At 48.2% G+C, this 24,728-nt stretch overlaps 1 protein-coding gene across 2 annotated transcripts in view; it reads left to right on the top strand.

Annotated features, from left to right (window-relative positions):
• Positions 1–2,903: 2,903 nt before the first annotated feature.
• DNAH9 (dynein axonemal heavy chain 9) overlaps positions 2,904–24,728 on the top strand; it is a 402,358-nt gene continuing 380,533 nt past the window's right edge. The window contains exons 1-6 of one of the 2 annotated variants that reach the window (XM_048817608.2): positions 2,904–4,103; positions 11,617–11,813; positions 13,862–14,020; positions 16,026–16,156; positions 18,836–19,047; positions 20,823–21,056. In XM_048817608.2, the coding sequence (XP_048673565.2) occupies positions 3,309–4,103; positions 11,617–11,813; positions 13,862–14,020; positions 16,026–16,156; positions 18,836–19,047; positions 20,823–21,056 (1,728 nt within the window). In that variant the 5' untranslated portion in view covers positions 2,904–3,308. The remainder of the gene's footprint in view (positions 4,104–11,616; positions 11,814–13,861; positions 14,021–16,025; positions 16,157–18,835; positions 19,048–20,822; positions 21,057–24,728) is intronic. The other variant, XM_075119375.1, reaches the window with a different exon arrangement.

The following is a 24,728-nucleotide window of genomic DNA, read 5'->3' as shown; positions in this document are numbered from 1 at the left end:
GTGCTGATCTGAACAAAACAAACTGGGAATAGCTGAGTATGACCCTGATCCCAAATTGCTGTCGTAGCCCTGCAGGAAAGACCAGATTCTCACATGTGCTTGAGCTATGGGTAGGGATTCATGCCCCCTCTAGCATTACTCTGTATCACTTGAGTGCAGGGAAAATAATCTTCCTCTGCCCACAATCAGCTCATTTTGTTAGTGTAAATAAGGAGCTGATCCCAAAGTTGGATGCTTCTTCTCTGCTGCCCCAGGGGGAAGAGACTGAAGTGCTAAAAAGGACAGCATCGCTTTTTCAGTCAGAGGGCCACATGGCTGGTTAGATTCCAAAGGACTGAGTTCATCTAGCTGATCAAGTACTGGATAAGGGGAAAGGGAAGGGTCACAAGTGAACTAACATAACGGAGGGTGTGCTACTGGCAGAACAGCGCTCCTTTGCTAACCCGCGGAACAATTTACCAAGGGCCATGAAGGATTTTCCATCAAGATTGGATTTTTAAAAAAAGATTCTTTAGTTCAAAGGGAATTAGTGCAGGTCCCAAAGCTGCCCTCTGGCTCTGGGAGTTTTACAGGAAATGGGGCTTTGTGCTGGTTTTGGGAGACCCAGCAAAGTGCCCCACAACGAGCTGCTGGCTGAGGTGGTACCACTGCCACAGGCAGATTGAGCACATGCATGGCAAGGACCAGCTCTGGCGGAAAACGTTACATAAGAGCCAAGACGAAAGGTCCATCTAGCCCACTATCTGGTCTTCTGCCAGTGACCGATGCCAGGTACCCTAGAGGGAATGAACAAAACAGGTAATCAAGTGATCCATCCTCTGTCATCTACTCCCAGCTTCTGGCAGTCAGGGGCTAGGGACATAATCCCTGCCCGTCCTGGCTCATAGCCACTGATGGACCTATACTACAGGAACTTCTCATTTTTTAAAACCATGTATGCTTGTGGTCTTCACAGCTTCTGCTAGCAAGGAGTTTCACAAGTTGACTGTGTGTTGTGTGAAAAAACACTTCCCGTTGTTTTAAATGTGCGGACTGTTTCATGTGATGAGCCCTAGGTCTTGTGTTATGAGAAAGAGTAAATAGCACTTCCTTGAAGTCTGTTTTAGTAATCTCCCCTCATACCAATGATGATGCCATCATCATTTTTGTTGCCCTTTTTTATACCTTTTCCAGTTCCAATATAGTGTTGCTCCCTCTACTACAGGGAGTGTCTCCATGAGTATCTTCCTGGGCCAGTCCCACCTCCACATACAGAATCAGATCCAGAGGAGTTGGAGGGTGACAATCCTAGCCCCTTAAGTCAATGGCCCAGGGTTTCACCCTGAGACTGTAGGCCCTGTGGTGAGTAGCATGTCTACAGCCAGCTTAGCTGCACTGACCCCAGCATGATTTGTAGTACCATAGTGCTAGGTGCTGTACAAACACAACAGTTCCTGCCTCTAAAGAGTTTACAGTCTCTAAAACAAGATAACACGGGGGAGTATAAGGAGACAATAGTGAGCAGTGTGAAGGGCAGTGGTCTCAGGACACCAGCAGCCTAACTTGTCAAGTTTTTGTAGGCCTGGAGAATTTGAAGGAGTGTAATCAAGTTAGGCCTGATCTACACTTCCAACTTAGAGCTAGTTACATCACTGAGGGCTATGAAAAATGTCATGTCCAAGAGCTCTTCCGTCAACCTAGCTACCAAATCTGAAGGATTAATTACATGGACAGAAAAAAACCTTTCTGTTGATGTAGGAAGCATCTACCCTATGGCACTATGACTGTGCTGCATAGTGTAGCCATACTCTTAGTTTTGCAGATATTTATGGGGAGCTTTTCCAAGCTTGTGGGGCAGCATGAGAGAGAGCACAAAGGGGCTTATTTAAAAATAAGGGGGTGATCAGAAGTGGAATTAGACATCTTGATAGTGAATGAGATGATAGGGTGGGGATATGCCATGAAGGCCATAAGCAAGTGGCTACTGGTCTAGACCTCGGGCTGGTTTTTACCCTTCTGCTCACCCAAACCGGGAAGCACTATGCCTCTTGTGATACTCACACAGTCTGCAGGTCTGTCACATATTCCCACACAACCAACAAACTATCCCATGCTGATTGTCTTGAGAGAGACTTCCCCCACATAGTGCCTGTAGAAGGGGCACTTGGCTACTGGCAGAGACAAAAGAGCCCCTGGATTGTAATCCCTGCTTTTCATGTTTCCGTTTCCTTCATTCTCACAGCCCTTTTGGGGAGAAAATAGCTGCTGTTCTCCTGCTTCACAGCTAAGAGTCCAGGGGCTGGATGAGCTCAAAACAGAGACTAGAATGAAGCTCTGAAATGTGACTGTCTCAAGGCTTGCTTTCTTTGCCATGCTGTCTTTTGGGAAGATTGGACTCAATTATCTCCTTGGGAAACACACCATAAATCTCTGTCCTGCTAGAGTGGCTTTAGCTTTTAAGAGTCTGTTGCTGCTTGTATGATATTGGGTGTAGTTGTGCAGCTCAAGTAATCGAGGAACCTGCATTTAGATCCAGAGAATACAAGTTCAGCCCCTGAAGATGACCCACTAGGTCACTGTTACACGTGGCTGTTCTGCTTCTAGACCATACTCTGCCCCCAGAGCCAGGGGGAGAGCTCAGGGATCCTCACACCCAGATTTCTAGCACTAGTTCACAAATAGTTGTGCCACCCAGTGGTAAAAAGTGTATTGTAGCTCCCTCTATGGGCTGCTCCTCACAGAGGATAAATAGCAAGGCTTCACCAGCAGTTTTCCTGATATTATTTGTATTGTCAAAAGAAAAGGAGTACTTGTGGCACCTAAGAGACTAACAAATTTATTTGAGCATAAGCTTTTGTGATAAATTGGTTAGTCTCTAAGGTGCCACAAGTACTCCTTTTCTTATTGAAGATACAGACTAAACACGGCTGCTACTCTGAAACCTATTTGCATTGTGGTAGTGCCGGGGAGCTCAGTCACGGGCTAGGACCCCACTGTGCTACCCACTCTGTGAACCCAGAGTCCCTGGCTCAGACACTGTACCGCATCAGCTGTTAGTGCGGTCGGTGGCTGTGCCTTGGATCTGAAGGTTCAAACCCTGCTTGGGGGGTAAAAAACAGCAAAAAGTCTGAGCCTGTTCGTTTTCGCCTCCCCGTTGATGGCCCCAGGAAGCCCACAACCACCCTCCTTGCACTAGTCACGTTGGCCTCTGGGAGGAGGAAGCTCAGCGTGGGGGAGATGTCATTCCCAGCTTGGGTCTACAGACACCTGCTAGCTCAGGGGTGGGCAAACGTTTTGGCCCAACGTCCACATTTGGGAATAGAAATTGTATGGCGGGCCATGAATGCTCACAAGATCGGGCTTGGGGTGAGGAGGCAGGTGCCACAGTCCCTCGCCTTCATCGCGGAGCCGGAGGTGCCGGGGCTCCGAAGCCACCTGCCGTGGCCCAGGGGCCCCGACCCGGGCAGAGCCACAAGCCGCCGCCTCCTGCCGCTCACAGCTTGGCGAACGGGAGCTGGCCCGGCGGCTGCCTCAGGCGGGGGAGGAGCCGCGTCCTGCCCCGTCCCCAGAGCAACCGGAGCTCCGCCCTGTACACACGGTCGCCAGGGAGACTCCGCGGGCAGCCGGCGCGGAGCATCAAGCGGAGCTCCGGGCCCCCAGCGCAGCCCCCTGCCCCGGGACCCGAGCGCAGAGCCCCCGTTCCGGGGCGTCCTGCCTGCAGCGCCATGGCCAGCCCGGAGGAGGAGGAGCAGGAGGGGTCCCCCGCGGAGGACGCCCCCGGCTCGGACCCCCGCGCCCGGCTGCTCGGGGAGCGCGTGGTGCGCAGCCTGCGGCTGAAGCCGGAGCGCTGGGAGCGCTGCGCGGGCAGCCCCGAGGCGCAGCCCCTGCTGCGGGCCTTCCTGGAGGGCGCCGCAGGGCAGCCGCCGCTGCTGCTGGTGACGCTGAGCCCGGCGGGGCAGCTGGCGCTCAGCACCCAGCTCCCCGCCAGCCCCGGCCGCAGCAAGGCGCTGTTCTTCCTGCGCAGGGGGCCCGGGCCGCTGAGCGCCCCGCCCGGCCCCGGGGAGCTGCTCTACGGGGACCTGCCCGCCTCCTCCCTGGAGCACTTCGCCGCCCTGGTGGAGGAGGTAAGCGGGGCGCGGGGGCGGATGGATGGGAGCCCAGGAGCAGCCTCTTCCTCTCGGCGGTTCTGGGCCCGGGCGGCTGGCAGGGACCTACCCCTGGGGCTGCCCCCCTTCTGGCCTGGCTCCAAGTATGTAGCAGCTGGGGGGAGCCGGCAAAGTGCCCAGCCTGGCCGTGCTAGTGCCCCTGGCCCCTGGGCTGGCCTGGCACCAGGAGGGAACCTCTCTGGTTTCCACCTTAGTTCAGGTTTCAGAGTAGCAGCCGTGTTAGTCTGTATTCGCAAAAAGAAAAGGAGGACTTGTCGTCTCTAAGGTGCCACTAGTACTCCTTTTCTTTTCACCTTAGTTCAGAGATCTGTGACCCACCCTGACCCTGGAGGCTCTGTCCCCACAGAATGGCTGAGCCAGGTGGAGGTTAAGGAGCTGTAGACTGGCCAAGCAGTGGGGTCTTTTACCTCAGGGAGCAGCAGCTCATGCTTGGGGAAGCAGATTTCAGGGTCAGTCCCTGCTGTGGTGACTCACCCAGGGGTGTCCCCCAGGGACACAGGTCACCATGGTGAAAAACAAGTTGCTAAGGGGTTGTGTGCAATGTTAAGGTAACATCAAGGAGAACAAGTTGCTAAGGGACAACAATGAAAACTGGAACCCACACAACACAGTGTAATGCTGTGTACCTCGGTACATCAGCCCCACATATCCCTGCTCCCAGATACCATCCATTCCCAGAGCAAAGCTGCTCTACTCATCCAAACTCACAGGCCAATAAGATACCCTTAATTCTGCCCTTTGTAAGCCCAGGCTAGCCCAGAAGGGAAGCGTTTACAAACCAAAACACACCTGTAGACAGGACCTGTTTAATGCCAGTGTTCCAGTGGGATTAATCTGTATTTCTCATGGTTAGCTTGAATCTGGGTTATATATGTTTAGAAACTGTCAAGAATCACAACCAATATGTCCTTTTGTTTGTAGTCTTAATTCTGTGAACTAGGATGTGTTCCTAGTATTTTTCCCAATAGAGGTATCACTTAATGACATTTTTTAAAATAAACGTTTATTTTGAATGTGTTCAGTAAGGATTTAAGATGGGGAAATCTACACAATGATAAGAATGTATGTGGAAGTAGGTGTGAATGTGGCAGTATTTTGGAGTTGGCATTGTTATATTAAGACATTGAACCTTCAGCTCACAGTTGTAGGCTACCAACCAAGTTATTTTGATTTTGTGGGGTAGCATATTTGTTTATGTGGAGCAATATTACATCTCAGTCTTTTTGATGGGTTCTGCAATTTGGTTAAGTCATAATTGCACAGATTGCAGTGTTCGTGTGCTGTGACTTTGTTTGTACATCGTGATAGGTAGCATATGAGAGGACTTGTAAACTCCAGCTGTTATGTAGAATTTTTTGGGTGTAATGAATAGTTTTAGACTGATGTCACTGGGACTCCTTTGGTCATGTGTCCTGAGCACGGTGCATGTTCTGATCTCTGCTGTGCATATTTCTTTATGTAGCTTTTTGTCCAGGAGATGTAAGCATTGTTTTGTGGCATTCCACAGAGGGTAGAGTTAAGAGTCTGACTGTGGTGACAATAGGTGAGTAGGACTGGTCGGCTGAGGGAATGGGAAGTGTGTGAGTGAGAGAGAGAAGAGGAGGGATGTAGGTGAATGGCTTTGTGCTGTGTATCCTGGCCTTGCGCATTTGGGTTTTGCGTTGCTGTCTCTCAGCCACTTAAACTGTTTTTCACAAAGTGTCTTTTGTGTTTGAATTTCCCGGTTTTCTTGAAAATAGAGAGAGCGAGGCTGGCTCAAGAGGACTCAACCAAGGAGGCTCCTCCTCCTCCCATGTGCAATTGCTTTGCACCTGCTGGGTGTGCAGAGTAGGGTGAAGCTGCTCTGGTGCCAAGGGCTGCATGGCTCCCCTGGGTGAATTGCACCGGGGCTCAGTGCCAACTCCACAGATTCTTCTGGCACAGGGGATGTTTCAGAGCAGATTGAGGGCAGGAAGAGACAGGCCTGCACCACAGGGATCCGCAGGTACAGTGATGCCCACAGGGACTATGGCGGTGGGAGGTAGGGAGGGCAAGCTAGGGCTGTCCGCAGGCTGCTCTAACCTGCTACTGTGGTCTCTGTCCCCTGCCTGCCCCAGCATCACATCAGGGAGGTGCAAAGCCTCCCCTTTGGTCCCTGTGCTCACTCAGGAACCCAAAGTGCTATAGAAAATCCACACTCAGATCATTCGTGACTCTTCTCTGATGTGAACAAACTGCACTATTGGGCTGGATCAGCCACTCACACTGGGGACAGGAGCAGGCCCTTCCACCCAGGGTGGGGCAGGCCATGCAGATGAGCCCCCAGCTCTGGGGTGATGCCTCTTATGGGAACGCTTCTGCTTGTGTCACATGTGCTGCTCTTTGGCAGAGGGACCGAGCTGGGCCTGAAGGCAGTGCAGGAGCAGCCCAAGCTGCTGAGCAGGCTTCACCCTCTGCTGAAGATCTTCATGTGATTCTCTCATCTTCCTATTCTCCTAATCTGCCCTGTCAGCCAAGCCCTTGCCTCTGTGAAGGAGAGCGGTACCCCAAGAGGTAATGAACACTGGTCTTGCTGGCTAGGTCAGACTGTCTTCAATGACCTGCAAGGAGGACTTGAAGGAGTCTGAAGAGTCTCTCCTTTTGCTAACCAGGGCACCTGACCAGAGCCCAGTGTCTCGGCACCTTTTGTGCTGCAGTAACGTGTATGGCCCTAGCAGCTGGGACGTCATGCAATTAAGTTCACTGTTTTATTGGGGATTTTTCATTTTTTAAAAATAATTTCTGTGTGGCTGTTAACGTGAGAACACTGTACGGAGTGAACACAGGAATTATGGACTTGGTGGCTGCAGCTCTGTAGTAAAGGTTGACTTTTCCACAAATGACACGGATTCAGCTTTTTTGTTACGTATGACAGCTTCCCTGTACCCTCTCCACAATTACAGCACGTGCTCCTTGAGCTTCGAATGACTTCTCAAAGTTAAACATAAATCCATTAATTAGTTAATGAATTAAAATTAATTTAAGAATGGGTCCTTTAAGAACCTTAGCAGCTTGTTAGACTTTGCTCAGTCATTGTCTTTTAACAGAGAAATTGGCAGAGATGGATCTTGAGAAAATCTGGTGCAATAATTCGTTGTTTTTGAAGATATAGATAGATGAAGAGATAGATATTTAGGATTAATGGTAACTTGAGCCATTATTTCTTATAATTGAAAGTTTCCCCTTCAGCAGAGGCTGAGGGATAAAGTTCTGCTCTAGAAAAACTTACGAAGAATTGCCCTCCTTTCAAAATGGCTGCCATCTCCTGTTCTCATTGGGACTGAAGCCATAGGCTACCTTTAGCAACGGTAGCCAACCCCTGCATTCTGCTGCACCTCTCTGTGTCCAGCTTAGCTTCACTCCAGTTGGGACCAGTGGGAGGAAGTGTCCATCTTTGGTAAGGACAGCTGATGGCTTCAATCCTATTGAGAACAATTTGAGATGGTGACCATTTTGAGAATGCCATCTTAACTGAGGGCGAAACCAACTCTTTGGACTTCACTTGGAAACCAATAGGCAGCCAGTAGAAGTTCCAGAGCACGGATGTCGTGTGCTGCTGCCAAGATGCACTGCAGTGTGCACTGGCTTCAGTTTCTGGGTTGATTTAAGGCCAAGCCCCATGTACAGTGCACTGCAATATTCTAATCCCACGGTGATAACACCATGAATAATGGTAACCAGGTCCTCATCTGAAAGAAACGCACAACCTCAGTACAGATGAAGATGGACAAGAGCCTTCCTAAAAGATGCTGCTATATGATTATGATCATCTAGCAAGAGCTAGGATACAGTATTCCATCAGTCACAGTGGCTCATAAAGTCCTTGCCATATCTTCTGGTTGCTTCCTCCAACCAATAGGCATTACCTCTGTCTTATTTGGACTGAGCTTCAGCCAGCTACCTCTCATTCAAGTCCCAATCTCGCCCATGTGTAAGCGGGGGAATAGTCCCGCTATTGTGGGGAACTTTCCTGGCTTCTGCACTACCCCGGTGAAGTGGGCTAGTGAAAGGATATGAGTCCTCGCTCCCACTTTCTTTACCCAGAGGCCTCCCTGTCCTTGAGGACTCCCCTTCCACTCTCCTGTCTGGCAGAGTCCTCGTAACCCCAACAAGGCTGGGCCCAGGATTCCTGGGAGGCTCGACCCCCAACCCTGCTGTGGTCACCTAGGACAGCGGCTAGGGTGTCCCCACTCCGGGGTACTCTCTCTGCATTAGGCACTTCTCTGACCCACTGATCATTACATACAATTTAAAGCAAATGCAAGTTATTTAATCAACAATTAATTTTAAAAAGAATAAGGGAAAATGGGAAAGATTAAAGGAAACATATCGCCCCGTTCTGTGGCAGGGAACATCACAAACAGTGTCTCTGGAATGTCAGGACAGTTCACAGTCTGTTCCTGGTAAGTCCCAGACCGCATTCTCAGGCCCTGGCTGTGCTGCAGAGATGCTGTGGGTTGGACACTCGCTCTGGTGGTGGGCACACACTCTCAGGCTCTAGATGGCAGGGTCCTTCTTCACAGCGTTGCCCCTGCCCTCTCAGGGTTACCAATCCCCCTCCGAGTCTGGCCTGCAGAGCCTCCTGGCTGAGGCCCACTGTCCAGTGTCCCCCTTCGCTCTCCCCAGCTGCTCACAACACCCAGCTCCGGACTGCTCCAGCCCCAGCTCCAGCTCCACTCTGTCTTAGCGCCAGTTCCACTCTGCCTCAGCACGGCTGCTGCCCTGCCTCCAGCTCCCTGGGCTGCTTCTCTGGTCCCTCTGGCTCTGGTTGCTGCAGCTCTGCTCCCAGGACAGGTCTGCTCTGCAGGCTGCTTCTGTGACTCTGCTCCCAGCACTGACCTGCTTCGTGGGCTGCTTTTCTGGCCCCTCTGGCTCTGGTTGCTGCAGCTCTCCTTCCAGGGCAAGTCTGCTCTCTCTGGGCTGTGCCTCTGGCTTTGGGGCTGCAGCTCTGCTCCCAGGACAGGGTCTGCTCTCTCTGGGCTGCTTTTCTGGTCCCTCTGGATCTAGCACAGCTTTGCTCCCCAGCTCAGTGTGGGTCCCTGCTTTCTCCTTAGCTTGGCCCCACTCTGTCTGACCCAGGCAATTCTAGCTCACAAGGAGGACGGGACCCCCCTGGCCTCCTGACTCCCTGATTAGCGTGCCCGCCCAGTCATTCAGGCTGACTTGGAGCATTGGCCTCTCCCCATTGTTCCTGGGGACTGTCAGTCTCAGGGTCCTGATTTCCCATAGACCCTTCCCCTTTTAGTACTGGGAGATAGCCAACCAAAACACCACCACTGAATGTTAGTAAGGGGGCAACAGTTCCCTTACACATGCATCGCAGAACAGTGGCTGGTTTGAATCAGACAGATGCACTGCTGGCTGTTAGCATACGAAAGCACTGGTCTCTCGTATCCTCTCATTGCCCTTTCTAATGGTCTTGCACACAAGTGGAACAAGAGTAAAGACATGAGGGGATCTTGCTGGGCTCCAGATGAGTGTCCTCAGTGATGAAGAAAAGTCTCCTAAAGGCACCTTCTGGAGGGAATGGAGTCACCAGAGAGCAACCCCATCCGCTCCTGTTGCATTGTGCAGCTTAGGACAAATGCTAGTGAAAGCAGCCTGTCGATTTAATCATATCAGCCTGGACACCCTGTCTCCTTCCATCACTAGGGTGAGATCATTTCTGCTAGAGCAGTTTCTGCTCTGTGCCCTGATTGACAAGGATCAAAGAGACCTGCGATATCTAGGTGTTCTGCAAGGCGTTCTGTGTCTATAATCTTAACTAGAACTGGAAGATTAGACACTGGGCAATTGTCAGCTAGATTGTCAAAGTTAAGCGTTGGTTTTTTTGAACAAAGGAGACACACCCCAAAACAGTACTATAAGAGAGACAGGCATGCTGTCCTCCCTAGGCTTTGGCTATCTCCACTAGCAACAGAAGATCCATTCTGATCTTGACACAGTATCAAGACAATAATGCTTTAGCTGAGCTCCAAGTAGCAGCTTTGCAGATCTCAATCAGCACAGGATGAATAAATGCTGTGGAAGTGACCACCACCCACTCTCCAGTAGAAAGGTCTGTAAGTTGTTTTGGTGGAGGAACTTCACTTGAGCACACAGCATGGGTGGATACAGAATGTGATCCCATTGGATCGCTTCTGGACTGAATGGTACAGGCTTTTACCTTTTCAGCAAAAGCCATAGGCAATATTGGGGAGGTTTTGAAAGGCATTGTCCCCACAGCTGTCTGAACACCTGAAGTGTGCAACTGAGTTTAGCATGGAAGATCACGAGGCTTAAGAACAATTGACACAGGAACGGTCTTATTTCAATCAAAATATGGGACCACAGTCCAGGCTTTGGGATGGGATGTTAGGATGGCTTCCCCCTTAAGAAAACTGTCATCAAAGCCTGCACCTTCAAGTCTCCTGGCATATGAGATAGCCTGCAGGAAGGAACCTCCAATGACATGTGAAAGGAGCAGATACGAAGAGGCACTGAAGGATCCCCCGTAGCCTAGATGCAGTTAGGATTGCAGTTCCTTAGAGTCACAGTTTTTGGTTTTGAACATACATGGTTCTCAGACCTTTAACATGCTCTTTTTAAAAGGCTGCCCACAGACTGAGCCCTCTTGCATGGAGGAGTTGGAAGCCAATCCCAAATCCAGTAAAGACAAGGAACATTTTAAAATGACTAGTAAAAGGACAAGAGCCCAGAGCCATCCATTCACCCACTCCTAGTTAGAGCCATGTACAGGTGTAAAGCAGGTGGGCAGATAGTGAGTGATGAAGGGCTGTGTGGAATTGGCTGGGTCCCTTTTCTGTTCCTTTCCAGACTCTCAAACATTTGGGTTTTTGAAAGGTGTAGAATATAGGTGAGAGATACTGTTTTGGGGTGTGGTGGGACTCCAGCATCACATACTTTCCAGCATAACTCCAGCTGAACCATTAGCTTTTTATTTGGGAATAATATTTAGATTTCTGAGCTCTTTGTTTTAGACACTGATAAATGCAGAAGCAAGGAGCAAATAATGCCTACAAAGGAGTTCTGGCATTTTGTAACTAAACTGTGTCCTTTTGAAAGGTGCTGAATCTACAAACCCTCTAATTATCCACAAAACAGGTGGTGTGTTGGGGGCAGAGATGCAGGCTTCTTCACACGTGTCCCAAATATAAACTGCAAGGACTGCTACTGTGGGGTAGAGAAGAAGTAAATTGCCATGCCTCATTCAGTCCTTGGATACTGCTCCGATTGCCAACAGGGCTGACAATTATAATGGGTGTTATATGAATGCCAGTCAATTAGAAACCAGCCTGAACCCCTTCCATGCTCATTTCATGTGGGCACACAGGATCCAGTTTGGTGGCTGGCTGATGAAAGGCTCCAGGGCCCATGAGCTATCCAGTCCCATTTGGCTTTTTCTTCTTTATTACTTGTCTGCTGTAAACTGGTTTAATGGTTTATATTACAGGTAGTAGCACCAGTCCTGGCAAACCAGAAGAACCACCACAGCTGGCCACATGTGGTGTCACAGGACATTATGCGTCATGTCCACAGCCTGAAAAGTAACATTTTTGTGGTTATTGGTCAAGTAAAAGGCAAGACCCTGCTCCCTCTTCCAGCAGGTGCCGAGAGAATGGAGTATATAGATTGTGAAAATGAAAAAACGTAAGTGAAGTTTTGAGTTTTCATCTACTTTGCTCACCGCATGTTTGTTTTTATTTCTGCTAGGAATCCCATGTAAAAATAAGCAGGACTTTCCTCATTCACTGTCCATTCTCCTTGCTAGTCAGTCAAAGAAGTGAGGCCTAATACTCAACCTGATGGCATTTCTGTTTTTCTGCCTGTAACACGATAACTTTTGAAGACCACATCCAATCAGTTCCACAATTTCTGGGAACATTCAAAGCATTAGTGGGAAGAGCCCCATTGATTTTGGGGGCAGTCAGGAAACCAAAACACTGGAAAAGCCTCATTTCCTTACAGTGTCCATTTGACGCTCTAGGCAGATGGGGATTGTGACATCAGACATGACACAGCCAGTCATCATTCACACCCTCTAGTCTAGTTCATTTACATACTTCAGTCCTATTGTTTGAAATGCACCAGCAAAATATACCTGCAGGTCAGAACTGGGGTGCTCTGACAGAGTGAGGAGGCGTGGGGGTTCAGGGCTGGAATAGTGGGAGCTGCTTCAGATCGGGAGCTGTGTTGGAGTGAGGCTGGAGCTTTGCACTGTGGCTCCTGCCTCACTATGCCTGGCTCAGGCAAGATCATTTTACCTTTGTCCAATCAAAACTTGTAGTTTAGCTAGACAATGTCCATTTGGTGCCACAGGTAGAGAGATTCCTTTGCCTTTACCAGCCAGGGGGCACTGTCAAGGGGAGAGATGACCAAGGCAGGCAGCAGGGTTAGAGGTTGAGGTTAAGACTACGGTTTGGGCTTCTCGAGGGAGGGAGTGCTGATTGGTTGAGTTATCTATGATGTCCTCAGTGCTACTGCTCAGGCTCAGCACCATAAGGGCTGCCACGGGAAGTTGTGAAACTGCTGAAGCAAAAAGGAGAGGAAGAGGAGTGGCTTAGATTAGGTAACATTCAATGTAGGTGAAATGGTTACAGGGTCAGGGATAGAGACTGTGTCCCTGCCACTCCCCACACTTGCCAGCTCTGCTGGCAGCAGTAGTGGAGAGTGTAACCCTCTTGTCTAGTGGAAACAAACCCTGTTCTTTATTGTTTTCTTTGCCTCACCACAGTGCTGCTGCCTGTTTTGAGATGATGCATCTTCCTGCCTAGGGGCCTGTTCCCACTCCTGTTCAGAAGAGCAGGATCAAGCCAAAGATTGTAACTGAGAGGTTCAGTGATTAAATACTGCAGTGACAGGCGCTACAGAGAAACCCAGGATAGACAGGTCCTGAGAGAAGCTGGTCCCCATAGCTGGCTGAGCAAACAGAGGCCCAACTCTGCTCTATGGCATTTCTTTGTCTGTCTTTCTGTCTGACACACAATAAATAACCTTTAAAGACTGAGCCTATTTGGTGCAGCAGGCAGAGGAACATTGTGACATCCAACGGTTATCATGAGCTGTGTTCCCTATTTCCAGCCTTCTGGGCAGCAAGCCGGCACCTCCTCTGCTCCTTCAGGTTGGCAGCCACTTTGCCATGGTTTCTCCCCTAGCTGAGTCTATCTAGTAAGTCACTGGAGGCACGATGGAGCAGGTTGTGCAAAGAGTAGCATTTGGAGAGAGGATTCTGCTTGACGCATAGTCTCCCCTGTGCTCCTCCTGGGATGGGAGACTCCACACCACCCCCTACTGGGGCAGTGGCATACATGCCTCAGTCTTGACCATGGTGTGCAAGTTCAGATACTAAACACAAGCGAGTCTCATGCCCAGGGCATTCACATATGCCTCCAGGGGTCAGAAAGGAAGATGTCTGGATGCATTATTGTTTCTGCCTGCCTTCCCTTGAATGATCAGGTACTGGTCACTGTTGGTGGCAGGATGTTGACTTAGATGGTGTTATCTGCTATAAAGGCATTTTAGAAACTTTCTCCAGAATAAATGTACTGTACTAAAAAAAAGCGTGGGGATTTAAGATACACAGCACCTTGCAAAATAAACATTGGCATCTGGTTATTTTGCACAGGCATATCTGATTCCAGTGCATTGTCAAACAAAAACCAAACTTCACAGGGAGACTTTATATTTACTTTCTGCAGTGTGGAACTGGTGGATAAATCTCTTGTACACGCCATTGAGTCAACAGTGATAGAATGGAGCTACCAGATCCAGGGAGCGTTGAAAAGAGAGTCATCAGAGCCACTTCTGCAAGGCAGCAACCCCAATCCAAAGGTGGAGTTAGAATTCTGGAAAAACAGGTGCGTTGCAGGCAGCCTGGCAGTGTGTGTTTGTCAGTCGAAGCTCATGTTGCATGGAAGGGAAATGCTGCAAGCAGCCAGCACTACTCAGACAAGATATAAAGACTCAAGATAGAGAAGTTTATGCAAGCTCATAAAATAACCATGAGCTGAAAAAAACATCGGAGGTCACTGCTGGTGCAACTGGAAGTATTTCAACTGAGCACCAGTGTAGGGGCTGCAACTCTAAGGGAGCTTTTCTAAAATCCCCCTTCCATCACCGCTAAGAACAGGTGACACTTTGATGGGGACCCCGGGTTACAGCCTGGAACTGTGAGACCGCTCTGCCCCCTTAACTCTCCAACCTGGGCTGTCTCTCTCAATGCTTGGCTAGTGACAAGCAGCAGGTGCTGTTATCACTCAGCCACCAGCATAGAGATACACCCAGCTAAGTTGCATGAATGCTCTCTAAGCCATTCATGAACTGTAAAGTGGGAGACTCCAGCAAATCCCTCCAGCACCCAGTCTTGCACCCCAGACAATGTACCATCTTACACTGCTCAAGACTTTCTCTTGAACAGTGCAAATGTATCAATTAGTTTGCCACTTTGTCAAAAGATAGGCACCAGCCTTTGTAATCTGAGCAGATTCCCCAAGCACTTTAGATAAACGCACTGGTAAAGATAAACCATTAAAATAGGCTTATTAACTACAGAAGGATAGATTTTAAGTGATTATAAGTGGTAGGCATAAAGGTCAGAGATAGTTAACTAAGAAATAAAAGTAAAATCACAGTCTAAATCCTAAACTCCATTAGACTAAGCAAGATTTGAATCAAACAGCTTTTCTCACCCCACTGGATATTGCAGGCAGGTTACAGTTCTTAATACACTGGCTGAATTTCCTTTTCAGCCTGGGACCAAACGTATCAGTTTGAAGTCTTTGTCTTCTCAGTGTTCTTGTTGCCTTTAGTGTAGGTGAGGGGGGAGAGAGGTAATCACATGATGCCACTGTCCCTTATTTTATACTTTCAGTTCATGTCCCAGGAATTATACTGGCCCAGGCATGTCCTAGTAGGCCTTGATGAGTCACAGAGTTGAGCAGTTCCCATTGTGTGGTGCTTGTACAACTGTCTCTCTCAAAATTATAAATCTCTTGTTTACAATTCCCCTGCTGGTCAATGGCTCACGATGGTTGCTTAACGTCTGCCTGGGTGAGGGTCACCTCCTTTGTTGCCACTGGAAAGCTAGTTGTGGATGTCTCCCGGATACACAAAGTATTTCAGTAACAACCATATAGCAGAATATCATCATTTCATACACACTAACAATATACATGTTTTGAAAGAACAGTGGGTTTCAGCAGATCATGACCTTTCATATGATACCTTACATGGCACGCTTTGTATGAAATATCACAACCATATACAAATGATTAGTATGGGGGTTACAGGGTGCTACTTTGAGGTACAGTGTGTCACAGACATCCGTAAGGGCTAATGGAAGCCTCTCACTGGGCTTCTTCCCTTCTCTCCAAGAAACTCAAAGCCAGTTTTTGAAGCCCAGAACATGTTACATTTTCTGATGAAAAGGAATCTGTTTCTCTGCTTGCAGTGAGGGGTTAGAGGCCCCAGTGGCAGCGACAGACCTCGACTCAGGAATCAGACTTGCTCCAAGCTGTTTTTATTTACAAAAGTCTCCAGTGGTTTAACATGCTCAGCCAACTCAGTTAAAAATGCAGAGCTAATTTCCTGTCCTTCTCCCCTCCTGCCTGGTACTTTAGGAGGGGCACCTGGCAATTGGACTGGGGTGGTCACTGCCTTTGGCCCCTGGACTGGGCTTCCCCTCGGAATAAGGAGCAGCCTTCACAGTGCTGGAGCCCATGAGGCCTGAGCCTGTGAGCCAGCACCCATGTAGTCTGGGTGTGAATTGCTCAATGCAGATGGAGTGGAGATGGACGTTTGTTTGCTTGGGTTCAGCTGCTGTGATTTCTACCTTGAGCTCTCATCTCTCTTGCTTTGCTGTAGGTGTGAGGACCTGGAATGCATTTACAATCAGCTGAAAACTAAGAAGGTTAGGAACATGGCCGAACTGCTAGACAGAGTGCAGAGTAGCTACTTCCCAGCCTTCAAAGCCATGTTCAGAGATGTCTTAGAAGGTGAGATTTGGGCACCCTCTTTGCCTTAGCTTTGCTGGTTTCATGTTTGGTCTTTTCCCCATCTCCTGATTTTTATAGCTGCAATCCCAACACGACTGGTCTGCAGTGGCATTGGTCCTTGATGTCCTAGTGGAGCCTTGGAGCCTGTGGGGGAGGGATTGTTGGGAAGGGCATCCTGGAGGAGGAAGGGGCAGAAGGGTTAGAGGTTTGGAATTGTAGATGACTCTGCAGTTTTGGTACCATACTGGGACCAGTCTGATTACTGGTCTGTGGATCCAGAAACCTTCCAAAGGTCATGGAGAGGAATTTTGGGATTTGTTCCACCTGTAATAATAATCTCATATTAATCCAGAGTGCCTCATCCTGATGGATTAATGTCACTTTCTACTACAGTGTGATCATGGTGACTGTTTTACAGCAAGCCACAGCCCTTCACAACAGTTTAGGGTAAGAAATGTTGAATACTGTATCCAACTGGAACTACAAGGGGAGTTTTCATTAGACTACTTATTGCCCAAACTGGAATTTAGCCTGGACACCAGGGTTCACACCCAAGTCTTGTGAAAATAATAGTTTGCAACTGCTGCAGGCAGAGCACCTTTTGGTCTGAGGATATCAAGGCACTTGATAAAGGTGGGCAAATATTGTTCTCCCTGTTTTTCTGAGGAGTCATTGCAGGTGTGGAAATGTGACATGACCAAGGTCATGCAGCAGGTCAGTGGCTTGGCTGAGTAGATAACTCAGATTTTGATTCTGAGTCCTCTGCTCTGACAAAAAGTCTGCACTATCTCCAGGAAAAGTGCAATGGGTCTGAGTGCAGTAAATGGTCAGGTCCTTGGTTTTATGTTTCATCTGAAAAGAGTGTCTTCTAGCATTATGTTGGACTCCTTAGAATCACTCCATACAGCTCCTGGGATCTTCTTCAAGATCTTCCATCCAGTACTGAGCTGCTTAGATCATAAGATCTGACAAGAACATTGTCCTAATTGGTATCACTTCTAAAGAAGACGTAGTTATAAAAGATTAAAGCCTGGGTTAGTGTCCTCTAGGTGATGCAGGGGATTAACATTCCAGCCTTTCTCCTCTTCTTATTTTGCCCTCCCAGTGCATTTACACTGGAACAAGAGGAACTACTCCTTTGGGCAGACAAAAGACCTTTGCCTCCCTATTTAAATCAGAATTGTAGGAATGTTGACACGTTTATTCAGTAATTTTGTCATTTTACAGAAAAAAAAGCATAGTTTCTAAGAAGTTTTCTACTGTCTGTCTTTGAGAAGCAAAATTACAGCCAAGCAATGCCCAACTCTGCAGAAGTTCAGTCTTCTTAAGTAAGCCATGCCCAGTGGAATCCAGTCCAGCTCAAACAAAATCCTGAGAATTCACGGTAGTTTCCTTCATTATCGGGGAAGGAGGAATCTCTGAGATGGCCATGAGGGCTCGCTTGATAAGGGGGATTTAGGCTGAGCGTTACAGCGTCTAAGCCCCACCCCCTCAAAAGAACTTCAGTGCCTAAGTCTGGGTCAGAGGTAGGGGCTTCCCTCTGCTCGGCATTCACCGCTATTGAACCCGCTCCTGGAGTTAGGCTGACCTGGCTTAAGCACCTTTCTCAAGAAGAAATGAGGAGGTGTGGTTGGTATCATTCCGACCATACCCAATGGTTTGAGCACTCTTCCAGGTTGCGGGAAACCTAGTTTCAAATCCCTGCTCTGCTCAACTTGATCAACTCCTGCTTTTCCTGTTTGGTGAGTTACACAGTGACAGAGGGTTACAATGCAAATGCTCAATATAACTTCATACCATGGCATACAGATATAAGTAGGATGAATGCATGCAGCATCCTACAAGCATTCCATAAAGTCTAAACACTTCCTTATCACACTAATACCTATTTTAACTGTATTAACTCACAAGTGAGCCAGACTGGTTTCTGGTTATGCGTTTGTCAGTGTTCAGTGAGGCATGAGTTGGCACCTGGTCTGCCAGCATCGCAGCCAGTATCTCTCACTCCTTCATAACCATTCTAATCGTTGTTAATGTTAGAGAGACAAGCTGTCTGTTCTAAATTAGTTCTTCAAGTATTACTCTCCTAAACAACTAACACTCTTGTATCAATTGGCAAGCAGGTTTATAGCCTGCAGAACTGTTTTTTGTGCACCCTTCTTTGCTATTGCTAAGTCTTATTTTATAAGCAAGTAGTTTTTAAGTGAGGTGAAACTTGGGGTACACAAGACAAATCAGACTCTTGAAAGGGGTACAGTAGTCTGGAAAGGTTGAGAGCCACTGCTCTCGACTAATCTAGGTTAGTAACATCCAAAGGCACAATGGTTATGGCTTCCAGGCTTTGGGGCATGTTAGGTGCATAGCGATCCTAACCGCTTCACAAGCAGCTTTTGTGTACTTTACACTGTAAAACTGATGCAAAAACAAATGGAAGCTGGCTCTATTCAGAGTCCCAAGGAGTGACAGAGTGTTGTTGGTTTTTTTGGTGGTTGTACTGTTTTCTGTGTTCTGTTTCCCTTTGCTGTTCATTTTTCCAAATAAATTGGCTTCATTTATTTTGCGAGCTGAGATTTTGCCTGTTGGTGTGAAGTGAGATCAGAGGTAATCAGAGCCCAGGCAATAGCTGCTTGCTAGGGAGGGACAGACCTCACCTTTCATGTGTGCTGTTTTTTCTCACAGCTTTGACTGAGGCCCAGGATATTAACCTGCACCTGACACCTCTCCAGCGCCACTTGGAGGACATAGAGAGTGTTGAGTTTAATGAGGTGAAGCCATTGATCAGTCCCTTGCTCCACGTGGTTTGTTTAATCTGGGCCACGTCCAATTACTACAACACGCCTGCACGGATCATAGTGCTGCTTCAGGAGATCTGCAATCTTCTCATCCAGCAAGTAGGTGGCCTGGACACTTTAAACCACTCCCTGAGCCCCAGAGCTCAGTAAAAAGAAAAGGAGGACTTGTGGCACCTTAGAGACTAACAAATTTATTTGAGCATAAGCTTTTGTGAGCTACAGCTCACTTCATCTGATAAATCTCTGATGAAGTGAGCTGTAGCTCACAAAAGCTTATGCTCAAATAAATTTGTTAGTCTCTAAGGTGCCACAAGTCCTCCTTTTCTTTTTGTGGATACAGATTTACACGGCTGCTACTCTGAAACCTGAGCTCAGTAAGAAGTTTCTATCTCAGAGTTTCCACACGTGGGGTAGGGGTCAGGGTCAGGATACGCCCCACTTGCAACACTGCACCTTGACCCTACGCAATTGGCTTTCACATCTTCCACTAGACTTGTCTGGGATTTCCTTCACCTGAAGCAAGAAGCAGCCACTTGATTCTGCCAGCCATGTAGTGTCTGGGCTGCACATCCATCCATGTTAGACATGAAAGCCATCACAAACCGCTGTGCCCCACAGTGTCAGAACTCACATTTGCTTAGAACGGTTTAGAGAAATGTCAATACTGCAGTGCTAATGCTTTGCACCAAAGAGAGCTGCTCAGTCATTTGGCTTTTATCTTGCATCCCAGCTGTCCTTCAGCTGAGTTTTTATCTACTTAGACATATGCTCCCTGCACTTCCATGAACACCCACAATCCCAAGCGTGGTGGCACTTCCATAGCATGGTCACCCAGGTCGCGTGGAAGCCCCTCTCTGGGGGTTCCATGTGGTCCCAGCTTTCCCAGGAGGCCATGAGCAGGGGTAGCGGGTTCCTGCTGGATTCTCAGCCACAGGACACCACACCATCACTGCAGATAGTCGCCAGTAATGCTTGCCTTTCCCCTCTGCGCATGCCCCCAGGGGATCCCGGAGGCAGCAGCAGCTGCGGTAGTTCTGTGAAGATACCCCTTGTCTCCTGTGGATCCTGTCAAGATCTGCAGGTTTAAGAGCAGACTCTCTGGCCTATATGGAGCACAAACTCTCCTGTTTGCTCAACAGAGGAATGCTGAGGGAACTCTGTTTGTTTCTGATTACGGCATTTGCACGCACCCCAGTTTGTAGAGTCTGCAGGGCAGAGCACAGTGAAGTGCTTAGAGCTCTGCTCGGTCTTGTATAAATAATAATGATCAAGCCCCCTGCAGATTGCAATGAAAAAAGCCAGGTGAAAACAAAGCTTACGGCATCACAGAATTCATTACATGGTTTTGTAAAACAAAATGGCAGCTGGCCTGTTGGCTCTCCATAGGTTTCCTGGTCTCTACAGCCTGAGGGGAAGGCTGCTGCTTCTCCAGAGGGGGAAGGACCAGCCCCCCACTTTAGCAGTCAGCTGCTCGGTAAGGTTTGCCTTTCCATACCATTGTGGAGCCGTCAGTCCTGAAACCAAGTGAGAGGCTGGGTGTCAGACCATCACCTAGAAAGGCCTTCTAGCTCTCTCATGCTAGGACTGGGTTCTGGACTCTGAGAATAGACCATGGAGATGGAGTTCTGGCGTCTGTGTTCATAGCAGGCAGGAGTTGTGGAAAAGTGTCCCCAGATTTCATCCCCAGATCTTTAGATTTGCTCAGAAAAGCTTTTAAAAAGAGCCACATCATCTCCCCACCCCCCGAGGCTCCCCCCTATAATGATTTTTTAAAACATTGTTTAGCTTGAGAAACACATTTAAATGTAGCCAGCCCAAAAACCCAACCAGACCCTTGGGGCAGCAGAACTTCAATTCTGGTTCTGTCACTGTAGGCCTGGAATTACCTGACCCCAGAAGACATTCTGAAGGGGGAAGCAGAAGAAAGTCTGGGCAAAGTGCGGGAGGTGCTCAGCATCCTGAGATACTTCAAGCAGACGTTTGAGGGGAGACGGGAAAATCTCCACACCTACTTTAAACCAGGCCAAGGAGTGAAAGAATGGGACTTTCAATCCCTCATGGTGTTTGCACGGCTGGACAGCTTCCTAAGAAGACTTGAGATGGTGGAGGTGAGTATTTGGTCTTGAAATACGGTGAAACCCGAGACAGCACTTTGCAGAGATAAATCCACTTATGACAACAAACCCCTTCATAACCTTCATCCACCTTGTAGGTAAGGAGCCTTCTCATTTTTCCAGTCAATTTTCTGCGAAGTGGGGCAGGGGCATTGGTGGCACCATATCCTGGCTAAAGAACATGCGGAATACACACCTGGGTCCTCTCTCTGTGTTGGCATTGGTGTATTATTGCTCACAAGAGTCACTCCAAAGAAGCAGAGCCCTCTAAAGGGGAATGTGTGGCACTTACTAGGTTTCATGGCACACAGGTGCTAGAAATCCATCAGCACAATCTCAGTCCTGGGGCTCTGGGTGCTGCTCAACAGCAGGGCTGCCACCTGTCTGAGTGTTCCCAGGATCTTCCCTTTATTTAAGGTAGCTGTCCCGGGAAATCTGTATTGTGCTCAGTACACACTGCCAGCTGGCCAGGTATGTGGGCTTGGGATTGTCCTAGATGTCCTGGTTTTGGTACCTCAAAAGTTGCAACCCAATTCAACAGCTCTACCCCCAGCCCCTTAGCCAAACCACTTGCTACGCCTCCAGCCACCCACCCCTTAGCCAAACTGCCTGCTACAGCCCCAGACAGTTCTCCCCCCGACCAAGAAACTGCCTGTTCCAGCTCCCCACAGCCCCACATTAGCTGTGTATTAATCTAAATTTAGTTTAGATGTTTGTCTAAATCCATTCAGTCTGTGGAGGACCCCTCAGGCCTTGTGCCCCGTGTCCCCACACACTGCTAATCCCCTGCTGGTGTCCTTGGCCTGCACTTCACTGCACTGAGTCAGGGGGTGCTAGGCAGGAGTAGGTACCCCCTGAATTTCTGCATGGGCTCAGTTGGGGATGGTAAGCAGCCCCCCATCACACTGCTAAGAGAGCCCAGAGCTGTGTCCTGCTGCTGCTGCCCAGCAGTGGCCTCTGGAGAAGCTGGAGCTGGGTCTGGAAGCCAGTCAGTTCTCTTCTTCAGCAGCTGAGCAGCTCTTCCAGGCTCCAGCAGCAGCTGCTGCTCTTCCCATGTTCTCGGCAAGGAGGCTGAAGGCGGTTACTCCGGTAACTGAACTCCAGTAACACTGCCAGGTCCCCTTTTCAACCGGACGCCTGGCAACCCTACCAACTGATGATATTGTGGCTCGAGCATCACACATTTTCAAAGAGTGGTAGGGACAAAGGTATGCAACTGCACATTACAGTGCTTGGTACAAGTCGGGAGAAACAAAATGAGAGGGCCTTCAGGGGAGGGAGATTTCACCACTGCAATGCACTATCACTTGCCAGCTTCAAACTTGATGATGGGCTCCTGGAACAGTGCATGACGTGTATCTAGGTCTTGACTCTGCCAGGTCTACGCTTTATATATTAATTCTGACTTTACCTGTGTTGTGTAGTACCTGGAAGCTCTGGCCTGGGAGCAGGGCCCATTGTGCCAGGAGCTGAATGTAGATGCCATTCTGTTAAGGATTTGCATTCTTAGACACACATGTATATATTAAGAAACTTTTCACTTCACTTTTAAGGGGACTCTCTTCTTTCATTGCTGCCTCAGCCCGACGTCAGCAGATGCATAAAATGTAGTGGGCTGGCATTTGCCTCGTTTTAGCAAAAGTTCAGCTTAAATTAGAACATTTTGTTCTCGCTGTCTCTCAGAGGATATACTGCAACTGAATACAAAGCACTATTGATTGCAGCTCACTGCATTTTTTTATGCACCCCGTTTAATTAACAGAGCAGAAAACTCCCAATCACTAATGTCTATATTAAAGCTTTTCAGAATGATGTTTTCCAGTAAGAGCTGGTATGCAGTAAACCAAATTACCCTGGCCATTCTATCAAGACAAACATAAATAAAAACATTAGTAATTACAATTCATAATGAGAACAATAGGAACAATGAAGTAATTATGCACCGTAACTCTGCTAAGGATCTGGTGCACCAATTGCTTGTTGCTTAGATGCTAGGAAGGTGGGAGCTAGAAAGAAAACAGAGATTTTTCAGCTGCAATCTGCATCTTGTGGCTGCAGATAACTTAGTTTTTTTTATTTAAAGTTGGGCAATAGTTACCAATGTGTGCCTCCTAATACACCCTTCAAGGTGTAGTGAAAGTGCCATGGGATCTGCGATTATTATACTGGGATCTTCCCAATTATACTCAGCTTTGCATGCATCGTGAGATGCAATTAAATGTGTCCTAGGCCTCATCATAATTAAAAACCTAATGGTTTCTAGCCTCTTCATGAGGAAATCCACAGGAAACTCCTGAGTTTCTTTTTTCTTTTGCATTCCCAAGCAACCCTACTAGAATAGTGTGAGATAGGACTTCTTATTTTTACCTTGAAGATATTTGGCAAATTAAAATAGATTGCACAATGGCTGTAATAGCTATTAAATGTGGGTTGGCAGATAGATGTACATGGAAAGAGGCTCATTTCTTTCCCTTCCCTTCCACTTTGTCTTTGTCCTGTTTTAAATTGTACCTATCTAACGAATCTGCTCTCTCGCTGAACTAGCACTCCGATAACATGTATTCTGCAGGCAGTGCAGGAAGGATCTTTGAAAGATCCAGTTTAGTTAATTACCAATTACCCGGAAGCTGTGGTCTGTTCGGACAGAAAATTATTTCCTGATATGACTGAAATTGATGGGAGCTGTGGCTGCAGCTCCAGACCTAGGCATATTAAGATGGGCATCCCTGAATTAAGGCACTGATTTAGAGACCATTTTTGAAAATCTGGGCTTACGTGACTTGCCCAGCGTCACGAAGCGAGTCAATTACAAAACTGGGATTGGACCCCAGAGATGAAATCCTGACCTTCTGGAAGTCAATAGCAAAACTCCCAGACTTTCCCCTAGATCTGCTAATCCCCTGGTGCACTGTCTGCTGATCCATGTGATTCCCCTAATCGGAATATACAATGATGTGATATAAAGGGCTCTTGGGCACTTATGTTGGATGGTTTGCTTGCCGCACTCATGCACTCCTTTCTGGTACTGAGGTGTCCAGAGCTGTTTCAGGTGTGTTCTCACCAGTATTATACACAAGGAAGGGGCTGTCACTTGCCTGGCCTATGATGTGACTCACCTCGGGATACGTCTTCGCTGCAGCCAGAGGTGTTAATGCAGCACGTATAGACAGACCCGAGCTAGCATTGATCTAGCTGGGTCAAGTACCAATAGCAGCGAAGCTGCAGCAGCACAGGGGGCAGAGTGGGCTAGCAGCTGGAATGCATACCCAGCGTCCCGAGCAGGCTTGCACAGCCCAGCTGCCATGGCTTCACTGCTGCTGTTGCTTGGGCTAGCTGGATCAAAGCTATGTGTACATGTGCTGCAGTCACACCTCTGATTTGAATGCAGGGTAGAGGTATCCTGAGTGACATAGAAGCTGAAGTCCCATTTTTCAAAAGTGACAGGTGCGTAAGTCCCACTGACCTTCAATGGGTTTTTGGGGCTCTTACGAGCCAGATTTTTAAAGATATAGAGGTGCCTAAAGACACAGCTAGGCACCTCATGGGATTTTCAGACATGCCTAGAGGCTGAATACTCAAAAGTGGTTAGTCCCCTGATTTTGGTGGAAGTTAGGAGTCTAACTCCTTTTGGCATTCAACCCCAGGTGCAGAACTCCCCTGGATCTC

This window comes from Caretta caretta, chromosome 14, assembly GCF_965140235.1.
Source record: "Caretta caretta isolate rCarCar2 chromosome 14, rCarCar1.hap1, whole genome shotgun sequence".
In the NCBI taxonomy this organism is placed as follows: Eukaryota; Metazoa; Chordata; order Testudines; family Cheloniidae; genus Caretta; species Caretta caretta.
The sequence above is the reverse complement of the archived record's forward strand: the minus strand, read 5'-3'. Positions and strand labels throughout refer to the sequence as shown.